General features: G+C 36.7%; 1 protein-coding gene across 1 annotated transcript; it reads left to right on the top strand.

The window, feature by feature from the left end:
* Positions 1-3,230: 3,230 nt before the first annotated feature.
* Positions 3,231-9,099, top strand: NKX6-1 (NK6 homeobox 1). The gene is made up of 3 exons (XM_072126596.1): positions 3,231-4,282; positions 5,702-5,874; positions 7,870-9,099. Exons 1-3 carry the CDS (start codon positions 3,649-3,651, stop codon positions 8,116-8,118), a joined length of 1,056 nt encoding a protein of 351 aa, XP_071982697.1. The 5' UTR covers positions 3,231-3,648; the 3' UTR covers positions 8,119-9,099.
* Positions 9,100-24,163: the final 15,064 nt, after the last annotated feature.

Raw genomic sequence — 24,163 nt, 5'->3', positions numbered from 1 at the left:
CTCCTTTGTATAGTCATATAGCAATTTATGCCCCATTTATTGTAAACTTAGATACTTTAGTGGTAAGATTAGAATATTAACCTACCTCATTTGAGCAATACTTTATTTCCAGTCAGTTATATTTTTTGGACTGTCCATGCTATTGAACCGTTCTCTCACTAGAGGGCGATTGAAGCTCAGACATTCCTTACGTGGAACCTCACTGTCCAGAGTGGGGGTAGCCTGGTTATAGCATGTACATGTATCTCCAGCACTGACACCTTAGTAGCTCTAACAACTGAATGGTAGAGTTCTCCTATACATACATAATGTAGATATTTGATATCCTTGGTAATCACAGGGAAGACTAATATAATCAAAGAGAATAGAAAATACTACAAGTACAACTACAATACTTTCTATAGAAGAGGAGGATTACACAACAGAACTATATAAAGTGCCTTCTATCACTATACACATATAACACATATGTGCCTTACACATCTAGATCTTACATCACACTTATATGATACACTAAAGTAAAGTAAACATATAGATGGATAATAGATGGATTGAAACATGGATAGAATACGTGATACTGAGAGACAGAAGATCGATTTTATAGGTAGATCTCATACATGAAATAGTAGATAATCTATGCACAGAATTGTTCTAAATTATGCTACTAATATAATAGTATATGACAATACACTCCAAACAGAGAAAAATAGATAATGTAGATAACTGTGTGATAGATCCTAGAATGTACACATAATGGATAGGTGGGTAGATAAGTCTAGATAAACAGATATAAGGATACATAGATGATGGGTAGCTAAATGGTTAACATGATATAGACAGACAAATACTATATAAGGTAACAGTTATGGATTACAGATACTCATTACATACAAAAGTTATACTACAACTGGATACAGTGAATGGAAAATCAATCCATATAAAATACCTTATATATTGGATAGAAACATATATGATACATAGTTAAATGCATTCGATGAGTATATGAGCCATACATATTAGATAGATAAATATATCTAATATATATATGCCATAAGAAGATGCATGAAGTAGATAATCTGAAGACATATGTATATATCTCAATTTATTTAAATAATATCTGATTTTATTTTACATGGAAAATCTTTGTACATGACGAAATGTTAACACATAGATAGGATAGCTTCGGTCTGTAGAAGCCGCACAGGAGCCTGGCACTCGTTCACACTATCCATAGAATAGGTGTTAGCTTACAGCTGTGCTATATAGGGAATGTCCATAATAATGCTAAATGGATGTGGAGCTATTAAATCAACATCACGAGTTTACCTCACCTCCATCATAAACTGGGAATTCTATAGGGAGCTCATTCATGGAAAAGGTCATTAACATTTCACAAATGCATTCATTTTAATAGATAACAGATACACAACTATATTTATAGATGAGGTATTGTGGGTGACACAGTGTTAGTCTACCAAAACATATTTTCAAGGAGAAACGATAGATAGATAGATAGATAGATAGATAGATAGATAGATAGATAGATTATAAGGTAAATCTCGATAATTAATGAATGCCTCTTATTATACAAATAAGTCATTAGCTACATAGTTACTATATGAATATAAAATAAAGCAGACATATAATTACAAACATATTAAATACGCACGTTATATTATATATAGATAATGAGCACATTCCTATGTAATTGGCAATACCTTATAAGTTGTGAATCCCACAAGTGGTAATATTAATGTGTAAAGTATATAGGTATTTAATCAGCTCTGCACAGCCAGAAAATGACATATATAAACTGTAGACGTGTGTACAAACATGGAAATGTGTCCTTTGAACATTAAGACTAGATAGACATTATATGGATTAGCCCCCATTGTGCCCCTCATGAAGCCGACTGCTTGATGTGACCAGGCAGGAGGCGATGTGGAGTTTTAGCCCAGCATTGGATCCATCCTGGTTTGGCATTGAAGCTCTTATCCCAAAGTGTCACTCTTTAAAATACAGTGTAAGTATTATTATGTATTGTTCTCTTATTATATATTACGTATTATAGTAATACAGTGTATATAGTGTTCTGTATATTAATATAGTGTAAATAGTGTTCTTCATATTATGTATATTTAGTGTATTTATTCTTCTATGTATTATAATGTATGTATTGTTTTTATGCCATGTATTATAGTAAAAAAGTGTATTGTTCTATCATTCTGTATTGCTCTATTATTATGTACTATAATATTATAGTGGATGTATTAGTGTATTAATATGCATTATGTATTATTATTGTTATTCGGTACTGAACAAATTAGTTATCGACTTTATTGTAATGAATGATAAATTTAAGTAAATATAAAAATTCATGTTAGTAACTTTTATACATACAATATATGTTACCGTTATCTTCCATGTGGTTCTTCAGAGAATAATATTTTTAGCAGGTTCTCTTCCATTTATTATGTGTTTCATCATATGCAGATAAATATATGTATTTTGATGCTCCCCGGGTGAGAATAGCCTCAGACCAATAATTAATAATAGTTTCCTTTGGGCCACGGACTATGTGACCGGAATCTCCAATCACAAACCAACTTGGTGAATAGAGAAAATGTCCATCAGGACCTATTCGTATGGGATTAGTTTAGGTTTATAGAAGATGTCCATGTATGAATATATTTCTGGAGCAGGTGAGTAAAGCACACATGTAGCAGGGCTGGATTTCTTCAGATCTAGGATAACAGTCTCAGCACTGCTACATCTGCATAGTTTGTGAATTGTTAACTGTCCGCCTGTTGCACAGGACCTGATGCTCCTGGTTATTCATCAGACGAGGTGCACATAATAGTTTAACACATTGCCCATTATTCTCTATGGGAGCCATATGGCAGTAATGAGCGCACTGAATAGTCCCCATTCTCTGCGCTCTGAGGACACGTTACATGCCATGGGGTTTGTCATATGCCCCGGTCTGGAGAACAATGGACTGCGCCCCCTATAGACTAAACCGTGTCCATTAGAAATACCGGAGGCGCGCCACATATGCAAATCAAGGAACGTTAGGAGAGATTCTGCAGCCAATCAGGACGCGAGGTGGGGTCAGTAGCCGTCATCTTCCCCAGTGCTCCTATTCTATAGGTGAGGACGGCCACGCCCCCACCTTGTGATTGACAGCTCAAAGTTGAGTCTCCATCCCCTCGCCTTAAGGAGGTAGGAGATGATGGAAAGATTGTATTACCTATGAGAGCTTCATCAGCGCTGTCATCCAGGAGAAGCTGAGGAAACACAGAAGGGAAGGACACATGCTGCACCCTGGGATGTAACTCCATTCCAGCTCTCATCCACTTGAGACATTTAGGAGCACCCTGGAAGTTTCATCTGTAAAGGAGGAAGTCTCCAATCCTTGATACCTTCCTGCAGTTGCTGATGACCACATTAACACAGATCTGAAAACAAGGAGGACATTTGGGTGTATATCCCACAGCTGGGACCCCCTCTGATGAGCCCTCTTCCTATAGGGACAGCATTGCTTCTTGACTGACTCAGAAGGATCTGATAAAGTTTGGGGAAGACTTGTACCACCTTTCCGATACTTCAGTTTTGTTAGTAGAGAAGCTCTTGTCTCCAGGCCTGGTGATGTTAGCTCTAGGGCAGATGGATGGCACTAGGCAGAGCGCTTTTCTTCTCAGCAGCCCTCCCCTGGCAGCTCTACATAGCATGGCAGAGATGAAGACCCCCCTGTACCCAGCCTATGCCCTTCCCAGCCAGCCCTGTTCCTCCTCCATATCTTCTTCATCCTCATCCTCCTCATCATCTTCCTCCTCACCATCTCCACCTTTGGGGTCTCCAACTCAGATTTCCCTTAAACATTCCGCCTCCTCACCACCAATTTCAGGAGGACTATCCTCCTTGGGGACTCCTCCACCCCAGGTGTCAGCGGCTACCCCTCATGGAATCAATGACATTCTCAGCCGCCCAGTGATGCACTGCTTGCCTTCTCTGGCTGGGGCAGCCCTGACTCCTAGCACCTCTGTGTCCCCGGCCTCCACCTCCTCACCAGCTGCCGGCCTCCTGGCAGGGCTGCCCCGCTTCAGCAGCCTCAGTCCTCCTCCACCTCCTCCTCCTGGCCTCTACTTCAGTCCTAGCGCTGCTGTGGCCGTGGCCCGGTACCCCAAGCCACTAACAGAACTTCCAGGAAGGACCCCCATCTTCTGGCCTGGAGTCATGCAGAGTTCCCCCTGGAGAGATGCCAGACTGGCCTGTGGTCCCCGTAAGTATCTCCACTTACTGTATTAGCTCTCATACTGGTCTTTACTATGGAATGCCCTCTTCTTCTCACTCAGGGAAGGAGAACTGTGACTGTAATATTCAGTGTCAGGTTGCATGACAAGACGCTGTCTATATTTGTCCTTCAGTTCTAATAACTCTTGAAAGATTTACTGTAGCAGAACTCATTAATTAAAAGGGTTAAATAGGAGGAGCTGTATCTATCCAGTTATTTAATAAAATATATACTGTTTTTATAAAAACTAGGGAGTAGAAGAAGTGAAGAGGAATGTGGAACTTTTGGAAAGTTTTCTCTAGCGCCACTGACTGTATAAAATGATATTGGATGGCATATTCTTCATGTTTAATTGCTGTCCATATCAAAGTAAAAAAGAAAAAATCAAATGAAACATGTACATTTTTATTTAAGCTTTATATAATACGAATGGCTTTCTTGTTATAAAACAAATTAGGTAAACACTATACAAAATAATAAAAACTAGAACAAAAGGATAAAAACTAAAACTGAGACATTTGGTATGTGCTCATAAGAATGTTCTGTATATTATCCATCTATCTATCAATTTCACTTTTCCCTATACACGTAATAGCATTGCTGTAAACAAATAATTTATTACTAATTTAATTATTGCCGTAAAGCAAATGATTTCTATTCTGTATGGTTATTGTGTCCTAAGATTTCATAATATCCGGAATACGTTATAGGTGTGTGAAATACATTATTATTATTATCCCTTATACATTTCGTGGAAATGGAAGATAGTTATTGTTGAATATAATACAATTGGATACTATAGTAGAAATAAATAAAATGTCTAACGATAATAATATCAATAATTGTTTGGTTTATTTCTGGAACAGCCTGTGTAGTTGTGAGGAGGAGAATAAGAATAATACTAGCAATAAAATAATGAAAAAAAAATTATATCGAGGGAAATTTATAGAGATGATTATCACTAGCGGAATGTTTTATCTGGCCTTTTATCTATTTTTTTATTATTGTTTTCAATGCCGTTGATAAAATATTGTCATCATTTCTCCTTTTATTTTGGCCTTTTCTACTCTTGTTGTTAAATAATATTAATGATAGTAATAATCATAAAAATAATAGCTCAGGCATGTACTCGTGTCATAGATGAACTCATGTAACAAATGTAACGAATATTTATGTATCTAAGCATACCTAATATTAGTACGAAATTCTTTTTTTATATAAAGAATAGAATACACATTTTTTTATACAGTACAGAATTGCGGTTGAATTAAAATAAGGAGAGATGGATAGATGAATGGCTAGATGTGAAATATAAAATAGAGATAAATATATATGATGATATTCCATGCTTGCTTCCTAGTCCAGTCTGTACAATTCTTTATTGATCTGTATATTTTTGACTTGCAGACCAGGGCTCTGTGTTGCTGGACAAGGATGGGAAGAGGAAGCACACTAGGCCCACATTTTCTGGGCAGCAGATCTTTGCCTTGGAGAAGACCTTCGAGCAAACTAAATACTTAGCGGGACCAGAGAGAGCCAGGCTGGCATACTCACTAGGCATGACAGAGAGCCAGGTCAAGGTGAGTGTCCATTCTACCTAATATCTTATAACAACTACATCCATATCATATAGGGCACATACTGTATTATTTTCTCTAAAGTATATAGCTATCACAGTAACTATATGTTATATAGAGATTACAGAGCTGGTCAGTTGGCACAACGTGTCAAGATATGATGGTGGGTCATCATGACTGATATTTTATAGGACTGCAGGTAACTGCGCACTGTGTGAACAGAGGTTACACATTTATAGAAATACATTACTTATCTTGTGCACTGCTCTATATGTGCCCTGCATTATCTTAGAAAAGGGGTAACATAATTATTCATGGATATGTACCAGGACGTTCAGTTTCCCAGGTGACTTGACTGCTTTGCCAAACTTGTGCAGCCTTTGTGCTGTATAATAAGCAGGACATTGTTGGGGGAAGCACTTTGCAGCTGGATCACCTGTTTCTATTGTGACATGTGTGTCCTGTCCCTGTGTTATCTGCAGCCACTCATTTGTCATGGTAAATGTCTGATAGTGAATACACTACAACCTATTCACTAATCCCACCCAGGATTCCTATTCACCCTCCATCGCTGGATTCCCAGGCTTCCCCCAGCCCCAACTCCTCTATACACACACCTGCTAGTTGCTACCAAATAAACTTAAAATAGTGATAGTCTGATATTTTGTAGTAGAGAGAATGTGTAATGTATTTATTCATTTATTATTAAAGAAAATCTACGATATAAAGTTACAGGAGGGACCAATATTTTTATGGGATTATAATTATAAATAGACATGAATAGCATCATTAGGAAATATCACCAGTAATACCTCAAATAATAGATGTATTTAACAATAAATTAAATATATATACACAATAATAAATAAAATATTAGAAATTGTGTGTAATAGCAATACAGTGGAAAGGTAATGGTTGTCACTCACTGCATTACAATCATTGCGACTATCTATCCTATATTCATAATTATTTTAAGTGTGTAAATATAGTTGATGACAAACTACTTTAAAAAAATAAATTCTAAAACTAAATATAATTTATAATATAGTATAACTATTGTCCAATTTTATACAAAGATATATATAATATTATATAGAGAAGCATGTGTTGTGTGGGCTGTGGTCATATGCCTTTAAAATCTTAAAATAGACACGTTGTAATTGGTTATTAAAGGAAATTACAGGAGCCACTCAGTAATAATGAACAACTGCTAATCTCTATAGAGGGCGACACTTAATACTAGTCTACTATCCATCTGTCCATTTTATGTTGTAGAGTCAAAACAGAACATTTCACACAATATACTTAATCCACACGAGATAAAAAGCAACAATATTAAAAGATCATCACATATACTAAAAACAAATCCAATTATTTTCCACCTCTATTAAAAAATATATGGAATTATGACTTAATTATAATAGTTATTATAACTCCTTTTTTGGATTAGAGTTAAATAATAAATACACATAAATAACAGCTCTAGATGTAGTTACTAGAGGTATGTTTATTCATCTGTATATTATAAGCAAAGTATATAACTTTGTGTGCTGCTTTAAAAAAATTTCACGGATTTACAGCAAAAAAAAAAAAACACTTGATAGATAGCTAAGATAGATAACGACTTTATTAATTTCCCTTCTCGGGATAAATAAAGTTTTTATTTATCTATCTTATCTATCTCAAGTTTTTTTTTTGTTTGTTATTTGGTAAAATTCAATTACCGATGGATTATTTTAGTATTGTATGTCAAGATTGATAACTTTAAAATCCATTTCCAAAGTATTCAGAAAAAAGAATAATGAAATTAAATGATGAATATATAGAATGATAATATTGCACTTCTGTAATATAATAATAATAATAATATATATATATATATATATATATATATATATATATATATATATATATATATATATATATATATTGTTATACCTAAATGTCTATATAATCCCAATAATCCAAAATTGTAATGCTGGGTTCTTTTCCTTACAGGTGTGGTTTCAGAACAGGAGGACCAAGTGGCGTAAGAAGCATGCTGCAGAGATGGCCACTGCCAAGAAGAAGCAGGATACTGAGACTGAGAGACTGAAAGGGGCTTCAGATAACGAGGATGAGGACGATGACTACAACAAACCTCTGGACCCTAACTCAGATGATGAGAAGATTACCCAGCTCCTGAAGAAACACAAATCTAACAGCTCATTGCTTCACCAACAGTCCGAGAATGACAGCTCTTCTTAGAGGACTGTGCTCCTCCACCAGCCATGGACAGCAGTGGTGGGATGCATGGGACTGACAGCACTGCACCTGTACTCATCAGGGCCAGATAAGACTTTTTATTTTATCAGATGTATATATATTTTTATAAAGTGTAAGCCAATGAATGAACACAGAGTACAGTATTATTATTAACCCTCTCAAGAATAATCATATCCAAGTGACCAGCTGAGGGCTTGATACATTATATCACCCCTAAGAATGGACCCCCCCCCCTAAATCAAGGCTCTTGTAAATAAATGGCAGGAGGTTAATGCACTGTGAATGTGTAAATGTAAAGTAACCTTCTATTGTGATGATGAGGAGACCTGGCCCCCTCTCCAGCATCTGCTCTCTTCCTATCCCCCACATGTGGACCTTCTAATGGTCACTATCCTACTTTTCATAAAGTCACACAGGCCTTAGTATTTATTACTATGTCACACAATAGGGGAGATGGGTGTATTTGGGCTTATTCCTCAATGCCTTGTTACAACCCCTGACAGATGATGTTCCATTATATTCCAATATGCAGCTTTTTTGTATGATAAGATTTGCTATGTGATATATACCGGACATTGTTTGTAAGCTACAACTACACGGAGATATTACCTGCTATGAATTTATAGAAGAAGTAGCTCAACTTCCGAAGAGGAAACGATGGACTTCATAGAAAGCTGAAGTATAACTATATATTGCACTTTTTGTTGTAAACAACACAAACCGAACTCTAGGATGACTCCATCCCTGGCGAATCCCTCAGTCACCTCTGAGCAAAAAAAAATAATTATTATTAATATTGATGGACTATTGGTCTCAGGAGAGATCTAATAAACCTGGTAACAATTGTTTGTATATTTGTTTGCATTTTCTTCATCTTATTATTATGATTTCAGCACTTTGTTGTTTGTCTATAAGTGTTCAGTAAAGACACGCAAACCCTTGGTTTATTGTAGAGTTGTATCTGTGGTCTCACCTCGTCTTGTGTTCTATCATCCACAATATGGATTCCACAATAAATTATCCAGTATTTGCTATATCTAACCGTATTAATCATTTCATATAGGGGAGTGTTTCCTTTTCTGACTTCATGACATCGTTCAGAAACTTGCTTTGAATTTATGTTAATGTTTTGTGTCAGCAGAGATTTTATACGCATCCACGGACCCTTACACATTCACACACACGCACTCTTCCTTTCATTCTTCCTATGCTTTGTATGGATCTTTTGGTTTCTACCTTATACTAATTTGGGCAGCTGAACATGTAAAAAAGTATATATATATATATATATATATATATATATATATATATATATATATATATATATATATATATATATATATAATTTTCTCTTTCTATGCGTTATAAGACATAATATAATATAACTATTTAATTTATATATAACCATTATTATTATTATTATTATTATAAGGCAATAGTCTTCAGACAACGATATGGAGACTATTTTGACTATAATTTTTTTTTTTCGGTAGTAATATTCGGTATGAAAAAAAAAGCATATGCTCTTCACTGTAAATCTGCCACATGTCATTGCCACAACTCATGACACTGCTGAATCTTGCCGATCAATATTATTCATATATATATATATATATATATATATATATATATATATATATATATATATATAATATAGCTGGGGAATAGTGACCCTTGTGGTACATTATTGCGATGCTGGTTTTACTTATACATTTTTATTTCCACTATTTTATTTTCCACTATTTTCTATACACAGTGGAAATCCAATTTAAATAATCAAATTTCAGCTGAGTTTATAATCGATACCTTTGCATTCTGCAGACTGTAAAATTGAACCCACAAGCAGCACCCTGCTTATTATCTATGAACATGGATTTCTCCTTATGGCAGGGAGAAAAACTTTGCAAACAGTGTTTTATCACCTGGCTATGTGTAGCTATAGGTGCCAGACTGGTGGGAGAATTGTTAAAACATTCAAATTACTTTTGTGCTACTTTTGGTGGCTACTGGTGCAACATTTTTGCAACATTTGAAAGTTTTACACCACAGACTCCATTTTTGAAAAGTGAGTTGGAAAGAGTGCCCCATTAGCCTCTATTCATTAGATTTATCAATAAATTTCTTTTGCAAATGCACAAAAATGGTCACAAGCCCATTCCAGCAACAGGGTGTCAATTAACGTGGTAACACATTTCAGAACAGACTTACCACTTAATGATATTCATCAACTGTCATATGCCATTGATAGATTTGGCACAAGTTATGGCAACACACAGTCCACAAAAACTGCCTTTAAAAAATCCTCACATGTTAAATCTGCCTCATTGTGCTATCCATCAGTCTACAACTTCTTGGTTGCCCTCCAGTACCGAATGTATCTTAGGGAGGGTGGCTTCAGGATCAGATTACTCAAGTTTTGCATTATGTTACTATTGAAACACAATAATATTTTTAAAAAAATTGAATAAACTTTAATTCGCTCACAGAGACTGTAATATAGAATGCCTAATGACAGCTATGGGAGACTTTAACTAGTTAAACTTCACAAAAAGACAGGGTGTAAGCAAAAATAAATACTCTTTATTCAAACAATAAAGATTTAATTTAAAATAATTAAAAGCGGACTTCAGTGCATTTTCAATCAATCCAAAAAGCTCCCATAGCAAGTAACTCAATGATAGAAAACATCTATTACAGCCATATGATAGCAAGCTTGTACTTGTTCAGCCAGGGACAATATCAGACCAATAAATGAATATCACACACATAAATCTAGTAAATTATTTGAGCAAATGCTAAAGAACCCAGGTCTGCATGAAATAGTTACCTTTAGTACATAGCAATATGATAATTTAAATGATATTTCAGGCCCCCTAAGGTACCTTAACCCTAGGGCAGTGATGGCGAACCTTTTGGAGACAGAGTGCCCAACCTACAACCAAAACCTACTTTTGTGTCGCTAAGTGCCAACATGACAATTAAAGGGGTATTCTCATCTGGGCACTTACATTCAGTTTCATTAATCTGCCATATATAAACATTTCTTCAATTAGATGTTATTAAAAAAAATGTTCCTGTGTGAAGATAATTTCTCATAAATGTAACCATGTTGTCCCTTAGAAACAAGATAGCTTCCTCGGATACGGCCACGTCTGATAGATTGAGTGCACAAAGAAACAAAAGGTTACTGTATATGAAATGTCCGGGAGTTACTACATGTCGCACAGCCGTCCTGTGGTAATGATCGCTGAATCCTGGTGGTCCGGCAGGACTCCATAGCGCATGTCTGGCCACCGCTGCCAGAGTATGACGTGGTCGTATCCGAGGAAGCTATCTGGTTTCTAAGGGACAGCATGGCTACATTTATGAGAAATTATCTTCACACAGGAACATTTTTTTAATAACATCCAATTGAGGAAATGTTTACATATGGCAAATGAATTTAATTAAATGTAAATGCCCAGATGGGAATACCCCTTTAAAGCCGTAACTTACTGATCCCTCCTGTATCACAGGCTTCAACCAGGACACAAAGACAATAGAAAGAAGATGGAAGAATCCGGGGACCCAGAGCAGGAGCTCCAGTTATAATCCGTCTGTCTCCACACCTTCTCGCTTCTCGTGTAGTCCTGGCAGCCAAGGAGATGGCACTGAGCGTAGCACTCAAGCCTTCCTCCTGCGATCCATGACAGCCATGGGTCTGGGACTGCAGGAGGAAGGCTTGAGTCACATCTAGCAAATTCTGTGTGGTGTGATGGCCTGGGTGCCCACAGAAATGGCTCCGAGTGCCACCTCTGGCACCCGTGCCATAGGTTCGCCACCACTGCCCTAGGGGGGTCTGATCACTCACAGAGACTGTAATATAGAATGTTTAATGACAACTATGGGAGCCTTTAACTAGTTCCTTACTCCTGTACTACTATATACATCATACAGCTGTAAGGGATGTATGGAGAAGGCTCCCAGGTGGAGCTCTCTCCATAGACGGCGGGTGTCAGCTGTGTTATAAAGCCGACACCTGCCAGTAACTGACGTGGTCAGTGCTGGTACTGATTGCAATACTTAACAGTGCTTTAACTGGGTGCTGCCAGCTTGGATTTGCCAATCCACAGCCAAGAACCGTGTGCCCTCATCATCGAAGGACGCAGATCGGAAGCCATGACAGCTGGAAGCCTGTTCACCCCTTAAGGACCAAGCTACTTTATGGCTTTTGAACCAAGTACAATTTTTTAAATCTGCCCTGTGTCACTATAAGTGGTTATAACCTTTGAATGCTTTAACATATCCAGTTCATTTTGAGATTTTTTTGGTAGTTGGTAAACTGCTGTATTGGCACTAGGCTGGGCATTGAACAGTATGGAGCGCTAAACGGAGCAGATTTGGATTGTCACATTTAAAAGGCTATAAAATGTTTATTGTATTTGTAACGTGGACATATGGGGGCTTATTTTTTACGGGATGAGATCCACTTTTCAGTTACATCATTTAGGGGGGTTCAATAGTGAATTTAAAAGATTTTATTAACTCTTTCTTGGTGGGAATAAGAAAATCCTTAATTCTGGTTTATTTTTTTAATTTATTTTTCTTGGCAGTTCACTGTACCATAAAAATAATGTTATTTTTATTCTATAGATCACCACAATTATAGCAATACCACATTTGTATAGCTTTGTTTGGACTAGTTTTGCAGAATAGAGAACTCATTTGTTTTTGGTTGTTTTTTTTCATCAACATGTTTTAAGAGGTATAACATTTAAAAAAATTTTTCTTTTGTATATGGATCTGTTTTAGGGCTTGTTTTTTACAGAACAAGCTGTACTTTTAAGTTTTATTGTGTTGGGGTAAATGTTACTTTTTGCACACCTTTTATCCTTTTTTTATGAGGTTGGATGTGAAAATATAATGTTTACATAGTTTTACATTTTTTTTAATGGCGTACACTGGATTCAGTAACAAGTTTATTACTTAAACCTTTCAGGACCTGGCCCTTTCTTGTTTTTTCATTTTCATTTTTCACTCCCCATGATCAAAAATCCATAACTTTTTTATTTTTCCATGTCCAGAGCTGTGTGACAACTTGTTTTCTGCGTAACAAATTACACTTCATAGAGATGGTATTTATTATTCCATGCCGTGTACTGGGAAGCTGGAAAAAAATTCCAAATGCAGTGAAATTGGTAAAAAACCACATTTGTGCCGTTTTCTTGCGGGCTTGGATCTTACGGATTTCCCTGTGCACCCCAAATGACATGTCTACTTTATTCTTTGGGTCTGTACGATTACGGGGGATAACAAATTTATATAGGTTTTATAATGTTATCATACATTTAAAAAAATTAAAACCTCCTGTAAAAAATTATTTTGGGGGATTTTGCCATCTTCTGGCTAATAACTTTTTTATACATTGGTGTACAGAGCTGTGGGTGGTGTCATTTTTTGCAGACTGTGATGACATTTACAATGTGAAACCTTGTGGTCCTTGTGACCTTCTGATCACTTTTTATAGAATTTTTAATTTTTTAAAAAATGACAAAAAAGTACCATTTTCGACTTTGGGCGCGGTTTTCCGTTACAGGATTAAACTCAGTGAAAAACCGTTATTATATTTTGATAGATCGCGCATTTTCGGACTCGGCGATACCTAATGTGTTTATGATTTTTACTGTTTATTTATATTCATATCAGTTCTAGGGAAAGGGGGGTGATTTGAGTTTTTAGGGTTTTTTATTATAATTTTTTTTTTAACTTTTGTTAACTTTTATTTTTAATATTTTTCAGACTCCCTAGGGTACTTTAACCCTAGGTTGTTTGTAAGATCCTATCATATACTGCCATACTACAGTATGGCAGTATATGGGGATTTTACTCCTCATACATTACAATGTGCTGATAGTTAGCCTATGTATTCTGCATTGGCTGACAGGAGCACTGTTACCAGTAGATCTAGCTGGCAGACCCCAGGGCTGCCATGGAAGCACTCGGCACCAGGATGACTGTGACGTCTATATGGTTAAACAGCTGCTACTGCTTCTGAGCCTGTGCAATTGCTGAGATGTACATGTACGTCAGGATGCGGCAACAAGCAACATACCCACAGACCAACAGAGCCGACGTACATATACATCCTAATGTGTCATGGCGTTAAACACCATAGACTACTTGGCATAGCGTAATAATCTTAGACACTTATAAGAAATTACATAAAGGGGGGTCTTTGTCACAAATTCTGCTGAACTTTTTCCTATGGCTTCTGGGAACTGGAGTTTATTTTGCCAAAAGTCAAAAATTTTGGCGCAAGTATGCATATGCGCCAAAACATTGCAAATATAAGAGAAAAAAAAGAAAAGCCTAAGATAAATGACTCTCAAAGATCAATAAACCAGTGAACTATATGCAAATATGTTGACAATACTACTACTACTACTACTACTAATATGGCAATATTTACCAATTGTTCAAATGAACAAAATATATAATAATTTTCATTCATTTACATCCTTTGAATGACAAAAATGCAACACAAAGACATTGTGAAGCCGGAAACATTAGAACAGGTGTGTTTATTCAACAACAGAGAAACAACAATCATGTCACATTATAGCACTGAAAGTCTATTCCCATTTATGGACTTTACAGAATTCTAACAATTCTAAGTCATTTGAAAAAAAAAGTAGATTAAAAAGTGCACGGTGATATGCTATCCTTATATTTTCTCATCTGATGATTGTGACTACAGTGTTATTGACAAGAAATGAAGATCCCCTGTGTGATTGTATTATTCACCCACATTGTGCCAGGCTGGACATATGGTGTTCATCTGATTGTCACTTTCCATGTGTCCAAATGCTAGTTTCTTTCAGGGCAAGAGTCTTCCAATGAAGACTGAGACATCAAACAATGTACTTTTGTTCCTCATCCTGTTTATTATATTGCACTTGTTTAAGTGGGACAGGAATGTCAGCAACAGATGGATGCAATTTCTCACCAGTAAGTCTATAGAACTGAGAATGAATGCAATGTTAACTGGTTTGATTGTGGAAGACAGAGTCACAGTAACTGCAAAGATTTGGATGCCATTAAAAAGAAATAGTATAGAAAAATATTACCTAAAACAAATCTATTGTATCTATGTAAATATCGCATATGTTATGGATTGCTGAATGTGAAGATTACGTGTAGAGAGGTATTAATAGACAAATTGTTCCTAGGGCAAGACTGTTTGTATGGAGTCCTAAGGGTGCGCTAATACACATGAATGTGTTTAACATGTTTCTCCTAAACCAATCACTTTTACCACCAGATGTAAAACTGAAACGAAAAAAACTTTAGGATAATTTTTTGTTCATCATAATTTAATTAACATTGTAAAAAAAATGGTGGGAGTTTTATGTTTATTTATCTTTCAAATGTTAGTCCAAAAAAGTTGCACACTTTTGGGCCATTTGCTTTTTGCACATTTTTTCTGAGACTTTTCCATATTTATGATATTGTGTTCTTGGACTCTGCAAAGGCATTTGACACTGTCCCTCATAGACGCCTGATGGGTAAAATTAGGGCTATTGGTTTGGCAGAAATTATTTGCAATTGGATTGAAAACTGGCTGAAGGATCGTATCCAGAGAGTTGTGGTCAATGATTCCTACTCGGAATGGTCACCAGTTATGGGTGGTGGACCCCAGGGTTCTGTGCTTGGCCCACTACTATTTAATATATTTAATAATGATATAGAGGTAGGAATTAATAGCACTGTGTCTATTTTTGCAGATGACACCAAGCTGTGTAGTGTAATACAGTCTATGGAGGATATTCTTAGGCTGCAGGGTGACTTGGACAAACTGAGTGTTTGGTCATCCACTTCGCAAATAAGGTTCAATGTGGATAAATGTAAAGTTATTCACTTGGTTCGGCCTCACCTGGAATATACTGTCCAGTTCTGGGCTCCGGTCCATAAAAAGGATTCCCTGGAGCTGGAGCTGGAGAGGGTTCAACATAGGTCACAGCAGGGACAGCAGAGAACTTCAAGAAGGGTCTAGATGCCTTTTTACACTTCAATAACATTGATGGTTATGTTATATAACCATCAACCTTCCTCATCCAATCCCTTCCCTTACTTGGATGAACTTACTTGGAAGATTTATGGTCAGATCGTGGGGCAATGGAAATTGTGTACACGATCTGACCATAAATCAGGTTGGAATTATATCTGTGAAATGCTGTATTTTTGTTGATAACATTGAATTCGAGAATGGGTTATTTTGTTACCCTGAGTACATTTAAGAATCTTGTCTTCGTGGGAATACCTCTTTAAGGGTGCAAGGAATGGGCTCACAGGCTGATTGTGGCAAATTTTGTGCTGCTGGCAGCAATTGCAGGTGTCAACCACTTAACTGCTGCCAGCAGTGGGTGGACACTGCCATATTGACTTGGATTGTTGGTTCCCATGACGTCAACCTGAAGTGTTTATATGAACTGCCATTAGCTGAGGTCTGTAACAATGTGCTATTGGCAGTCTATTGCTGTTTATGGTAGATCAGACCCCCTCCAAGTTAAAAATACTCTAGGACAGGGGTGCACAACCTTTATCGGTCCAAGGGCCGCATTTTTTATTGTTTAACTTCTGGGCCTGTACTAGCAACCGGAACCCAAGATGTGCCAAAGCCCACAGTACAGCACAAAATGCCAACCCAGAAACCAAATACAGGCGGTCTCATACTTAAGGACACCCAACTTACAGTCAACCCCTAGTTACAGACGGACCCCTCTCCCCACTGTGAACTCTTGTGATGGTCCCTGAATACTTTACTATAATCCTAAAGCTGTAAGGTCTCTGTAATGAAGCTTTATTGATGATCCTTGGTCCCATTACAGCAAATAGTTTTGAAACTCCAATTGTCACTGGGGCAAAAAATTTTTGTCTGGAACTACAATTATAAAATATACAGTTTCGACTTACATTCAAATTCAACTTAAGAACAAACCTATGGAACCTATCTTGTATGTAACCCGGGGACAGCCTGTACTGCATGTGTACAATAACTAATAGACCCCACATCAGGCTTCTAATACAGTCCCCAAGGTAGACGATAATAATGATAATGGAAATTGTCAGAAACAGATAATAATAATGGAGAGCCCTCTAAATCAGGCTACAAAACTGGAGACCCCCCCCCCCAGAGCAGACATATTTTAATGGAGACTCCACGGGACATTTTATAATGGAGACCACTAGAGCAAACCTTTAATGCTGGAGACATCTCAGAGCAGACCTATAATACTGGAGACCCCGCAGATCAGACCGTTTGTGTGCCCTAAGACCCATAATTAACCATGGGGTTGAGGAGTGCTACTACTAAAAGGGAGGTTTATCACATTTTGTTAAGTTTCAGGCCATTCATTTCATATACAGGCAGTCCCTGGGTTACATACAAGATAGGGACTGTAGGTTTGTTCTTAAGTTGAATTTGTATGTAAGTCGGAACTGTATACTTTATCATTGTAACCCCCAGCCAAATTTTTTTTGGTCTCTGTGACAATTGGATTTTAAAAATGTTGGATTGTCATTAGAACCAGGATTAACAATAAAGCTTCATTGTAGACACCTCTGATAACTGTTATAGGTGTTTATTGTAGCCTAAGACTAAAGTACAATAAATTGCCAACATCCAGAGGTCCGTTTGTAACTAGGGGTCGTATGTAAGTCAGGTGTTCTTAAGTAGGGGACCGCCTGTATAATATTTTGTTCCATAAAGATTGATAAATAATAAACAATAAAAAACAATGTGAGTGTATGATTGATTTAAATAGCAAATATTAAAAATATTTGTTTGTGAAACTTTAACATATGAAATTTTGAGAAGAAAAATCTGCTGAGACTTATAGTAAACCAATGAACATGGTATATTTCCTCTGGGCCATGAAGACTAGAAATGAAATATGCCAGCAGAGGATGCTGTTTGTTATTGACTGAAGGTTGAATGGCCTCGCTAATCTGTCCATAAGTGAAAACAGTTGGATATTGATTGCAAGGGAGGTTGTTCCCAGCCTCACTTTGCTGGCGCACTTTCTTACATGCTAATAGGGGTCAATGAGGACAATTACCCAGGTCACCCCCCTGCTGATATTATAGGGGAGAATCCCTTAAATGCAGAGAACTTAACAAAAGAGCAATTTGCTAAAACCAGCACGTCTAAATGACACTGAAAAGGGTTGTGCTGGATAGGCCTCAAATAAATTTGGTAAATCAATATATAAAACTCAAAGTAGGAACTATGCAGTTGTGTAGTTTCTACTCCATTGAACACTGGTGTACAGTCTGTTTTACCAAGTGGCAAAACATGTTTTTACACACAGAATTTATATTTTGCAGCATTACTTTGAAATGTATTATTATTAACATTATTATCTATTTAAAGTTATTATTAGGTGGTGAATCTTTATAATTAGGTAGTGAATCTTTAAAATTAATTATTATTATTAACATAATTTCTACCTTTATTAAAATAGACATCTTCACCACCATTACAATGCTAGTAATGTTTAAGGTGTAGTCAGAAAGAAATTATTTTTAGTGGCCAAAACAAGATAATTTATACTTAGTTACTTTGGTCCATTGCAGCAACTCCTGAAAAACTTTGGCTCAGCAGTGCGCACCCACTACAGCCTAATGCTGGGTTCCTCCCCAGTCGACACAAACCATTGTTACTTTTTTATATCAACAATGGCCATTGGTGGGAAATGAAAAACTTTTAAATCCGCACACAAATGAATGAGGGTAGAGAAAAGACACTTTAGATTATCCCTTACTAGCTTGACTTATTTCCTAAAAGAATGGTGCATCATCATAAATTACCTGCAGGAGCTGCCACCTGGACTAATTTCTACACTATGGGACATGGATTAAGACAGGAGAGGACATCCTAGCTTGACTCTTCTCTTGCTCTGTGACTGGTCCTTTGAATACAGCCTTTGAATATATTTTTCTGTGTAAAGCCTAATCTTCCACAATATAGAAGATCATTGTGATGCGGTCACTGTCCTCTTGGATAACAGGTTGGTGGTGGTATGTGGGACTAAATCATCATACAGGTTTCCCCAGAACTTGTTTCTTACTTATCACGTATTACTATCATTAGAATAGTTCTGATACCCACAAGTGTTTTGCAGTGCTTCTAGGGGAGAATACTATATATCATAAAGTGGAGCTTGTTATGATTGGAAACTATGAAATTGGAGGCATATACATACATACAGAAGAACATTTACGAAGGGCTGTGTGCAAGTTTTGTATCGGACTTTGCACATTCTTTTAGGTGTAAACTGCTTGCACAGGTATTTAAGAAGTGTCTGCAGCACAATTGTGTTGCACACGATCGTTTTGTGGCGCAGCTGCACTATTCCTCATTTGACACATATTAGGGGGCGTTCCAGTGCTCAGTCGGACCGTGCATCAGATTTATCATGCAAATTCTGACAGAATTGTGTCGCACGCCCTATGTTAAAGGGGCACCAAATAAAATTGTGCACTCTGTCATGGCAGTGCAGGAAGCGCCAGATTTATAAAGAACATGCGCCAGAAATCCTGAATCTGGCACCCCTGCATACTACACAGACAAACTACATTTAGTGCAGTTTACCCTGTTCTTAGTAAATGTGCCCCACAGTATTTCCCTATAAAGCACCCCCACTATGACCCCAGAAAGGTACAGGTTGAAATGTATGATTCTTAAAATGTGTGAAAGATTATCCAAAGTTTTAACAATAAAGACAAGTTATAGTAAAGGGTATATTAACTTTATATAGAACTTTTTATCAAGTACCTGCCACATATCTATATTTCTTTGTAGAACCATACGATTTCAATGACGATTATCACACTGGGATGGAAAAAAACCCTGCATCCTATAAATCTATTTTCATTATGTAATTTCACTGACATAATTGTCCTTCTGATAATGCAACACCTATCCATTTTTATAATAGGTGTACGGCAATAAATAATGACTATGTCGCTTAGTCAGCAAACTATTAAAGGTTACTGCTACTTGCCAAATTTATAGAGAGTCTTCTGACCCCATTAGAAGACCTGCAAACCCAAAACTGAATTTTATTCCTCCAGACATAATTTACGTTTTCACTTGCTTTGATATGGAGAATGCTGACATATTATTTTGCATCTGTGACATTCCAGCACAATCTTGCATATCATACAACAGACATTACATATTTCTATCGCTCTTTCCTATTGTGATAGAAACGGAAAAACAGTGAGTTCAACTTTTAACCTTCAGTTACTCCATACCATTTGGTAGGAGTGAATTTTAATTCTACACGCTGGCAGTAGCTTCAAACCAATACCATACTTCTACAATTATTATACAGTCAGCAAACCAGACATTCCAGCCTTGTCTGACATAAATTATTTTGGAAAAATGAAAAGCAATGTACTAAGCAATTGTAATAAAATAATGAAGTGAATGAATTTGACTGAATCAGTAGATTTTAATAATTCTCTGCAAGAAATTGAAAATCATCATAGCTTTTTTTAATAGTTATCACTGCCAAATAATGATTAAAACCACTAAAAGTGAATTATAACTGAATGCATCCAAAATAAACCTAAAACATAATATTTTTAAACCGTATTGTACCGTATGGGATAATATGGATTTGATTCACTTACCAGAATCTGCCACCATTACAGAAAAAGACTTAAAGGGAACCAGTCACCACATTTGCACATATACAGCCAGTGACAGGTTCCTACAGAGCCCTATTCACTTACTGACCCCCTTCTTGTAGCTAAAAATTGTTTCACTTACATCCACATAAATCACCTTTTATCTTATATTACGTGGCATTAGAGGGGGCGTGTCCTGCTCGGCCGTCCCATCCCATCTAATCCCCCCATGTCTTATGCCTTCTTACTCGTCATAATTCATGTCATGTGACCAGAGTGACATCATCTCAGGTCTTTTACCCTCATCTACACAAGCACCTAACATGCTTTCTTCTCCTATACACATGAGAGAGACACAGACATCAGCTACACAAGCACCTGACATACTCTCTTCTCCTATACACATACGAGAGACACAGACATCAGCTACAAAAGTATCTGACATGCTCTCTTCTCTTATACACATGTGAGAGACACAGACATCAGCTACACAAGTATCTGACATGCTCTCTTCTTCCATACACATGAGAGAGACACAGACATCAGCTACACAAGTACCTGCCATGCTCTCTTCTCCTATTCACATGTGAGCTGCACAGACATCAGCTACACAAGTACCTGACATGCTCTCTTCTCTTATACACATGTGTGAGACACAGACATCAGCTACACAAGTACCAGACATGCTTTCTTCTCCCATACACATGTGAGAGACAGACATTGGCTACACAAGTACCTGACATGCTCTCTTCTCTTATACACATGTGAAAGACACGGACATCAGCTACACAAGTATCTGACATGCTCTTTCCTCCCATACACATGTGGGAGACAGAGACATCAGCTACTCCTGACATACATTCTCCTCCTATACACATGGCTGTATCCTGCAGCAGTTGTATCACTTATTCAAACACACGCTTCAGGGTTTTTGGCAGCCAGAACCAGGAAGCACATAAAGACGGCAAATGCCAGTAGTGCCACATCATTATACAGGCTGTTAGACATGTATATAAGAGTATCTCATACACACACAGGGTGCTGGGAGTATGGAAGTACATAGAAGAGCTGGCACCAGGAGTGTGACATCATTATACATGCTGTTGATCAAGCACTGGGGCTCATTGGACCCATCTCAGGTCATTTACATACACCAAACCTGATTGTTTAAGTTTACAGGCATGTAGAGGGACAATGTAGGGATATGGGCATTGATTTCCAATGGCAGTTTATAAAATATATTTACTTTTGGGGGGATAATCTGTCTGACAGGTTCTGTTTGAAAACTTTTACTGTTTAGCATGATATTAGAGGTCCAGATTTGCCAAACTTTCAACATTACAACTTTGACACAACAAAAACAGCATACTTACCAATAATTTGAATATTTTTTTGATCTTTGGCTTCGCAAACATATACAGTTTGGGTTGAGTTACAGTACATATTTAAATAGAAACATTTAGCAAATCTTATTGCTGTAATCCCTGGTAGCTGCCCTAATATTTATGTACTACTACTGATATGTCTGTTGTATGTTGTATATGTCTGTTGTATAATACTCATAGACCTCACCCTTAACATATAATATATGTGATAATATGTAAATGGGATAAACCATATTTCAATAATACATATGAGGAAATTTGAGAGGACAAAGATCTGAGGAATAAACTGGAATGCAAATGTATTCATACCCACTTTAACTTTACCTTATTTTATAATTAAAACTAAAACACACTTAAATGTATTGTATTTATAATTTATTTGTGCAACACAAATGACTAACTACTTCCATAATTTTATAGACATCTTGGATATTGCATACATACATTTGTTTAGCACCTATTTAGCTTATGCTTAGTTATGCAAATTTTTGTCATGTAACTGTGTTGCTACTGTTTTGCTCCTGGTGGTGGAACAATCTTTTTTATTGTTGTATACTACAAACTAAAAGCTGCTCTCACATACCCTAACAGTTCAGTGTGTTATAAGTTTGATTCCCAATTGAAAGGTCACTGATTCAAACAGTGGAGCAGCAATGTGATTTCCCAGGAAAAGAGAAACATTATCATCTAGCTTATTGATAGTTGTCTATCAGGTCAAGAAAGTTGCCGAACTGCATCATGTTCTATGACAGTTGGAAGAATATGAAGTGAAGTCTCTCCATCCATCTCAAAACCAGAAAGTTGACATCCAGGCAAATTATCTGAGTCAACAAGTCAGGTCATCACTTGCTCTATCAGTTCTGGTGTGGAAGTGAAGGTGGGTTCTATGCTTTGTGATAGTGAGATCACAGACTATCATGCAAGGACCATGCAATATACATTGTACATGTCTGGTATGGTGACTAGAAAAAAGTTAAAGAAGCCTCAACTTTAATGTCATCACAAGAAGTGTCAGCTTGTGTTAGCAAAACAGCACTAACGTGGAAATTATATTATTGAAAAAGGTGATGTGAGATTTAATGGACTGGCCTCTGATCAGTGCAAATTGTCCTGGAAGAATAGATGGAAAAAGGGGCTAATTGAGAAATTGAAAGTTCTGTAGAGGAAGCCTGATGGGATTTGTTCACAGCCAAAAGGGTTGGATTCTTCCACTAAGACCAATATGGTCTCAATACTTTTCAATAGGTGAATAACCAATAAGATGAGCTACTCTTTACAAACCCTTACTATGGGTATTAAAAGGACTGAATTGTTTTTCAGCAGGACAAGACCCGAAGCAAAGGTCAAAATTGGTGAAGAAATGGTTTAATGGCAATGAAGTAGAGTTGCTACATTGGCCCCTACAGTTTCCAGACCCCAACCCAACTAAACACTTGTGAGTTGAAGAAATTTGAAGAGAACTACTTTGTACTACCATTAGGAATTTGTAAAAGAGATATGTGATCAGATCTGTTTAAGGAATGCTTGTATCTAAACAAAAGCAACCCCAGAAGGATTCAGGTAGAGTTAAAAGCCATAGGTGGATTTACCAATGCTAACAAAATAATAAAATGAAAATTTACATTACGAAACAATCACACAGGAATCTTGTACGAAGATAAATCATATTTATTGACATCACAATAAATCACATTTAGTATAAATACTATTATGAAATCATCACACTAAAAAGGAAAAAATACCTATCTGACAAAACCATAAATGATAACATCCTAGGACTATAGACAAATATTAATGCAATAATACTATAATATAACAATGCACAGTAGATAGACAATATCCTCACAAACATAAACATAGAAAACCCTTCATATATACTAGGACTATATAAAATATACTTGGAATAAATACACTATTGTGATATCATCAAGATAAAATATACCTGACAAGTGAAGACATAGACCTTG

This window comes from Engystomops pustulosus, chromosome 1, assembly GCF_040894005.1.
Source record: "Engystomops pustulosus chromosome 1, aEngPut4.maternal, whole genome shotgun sequence".
Lineage (NCBI taxonomy): Eukaryota > Metazoa > Chordata > Amphibia > Anura > Leptodactylidae > Engystomops > Engystomops pustulosus.
The sequence above is the reverse complement of the archived record's forward strand: the minus strand, read 5'-3'. Positions and strand labels throughout refer to the sequence as shown.

Bases quoted from the DNA above. Each gene is read 5' to 3' on its own strand.
- NKX6-1 (XM_072126596.1), top strand. From the start codon at position 3,649: ATGTTAGCTCTAGGGCAGATGGATGGCACTAGGCAGAGCGCTTTTCTT. The intron at 4,283-5,701 runs GTAAGTATCTCC...TTTGACTTGCAG, and splicing joins CAGACTGGCCTGTGGTCCCC to ACCAGGGCTCTGTGTTGCTG. The intron at 5,875-7,869 runs GTGAGTGTCCAT...TTTTCCTTACAG, and splicing joins TGACAGAGAGCCAGGTCAAG to GTGTGGTTTCAGAACAGGAG.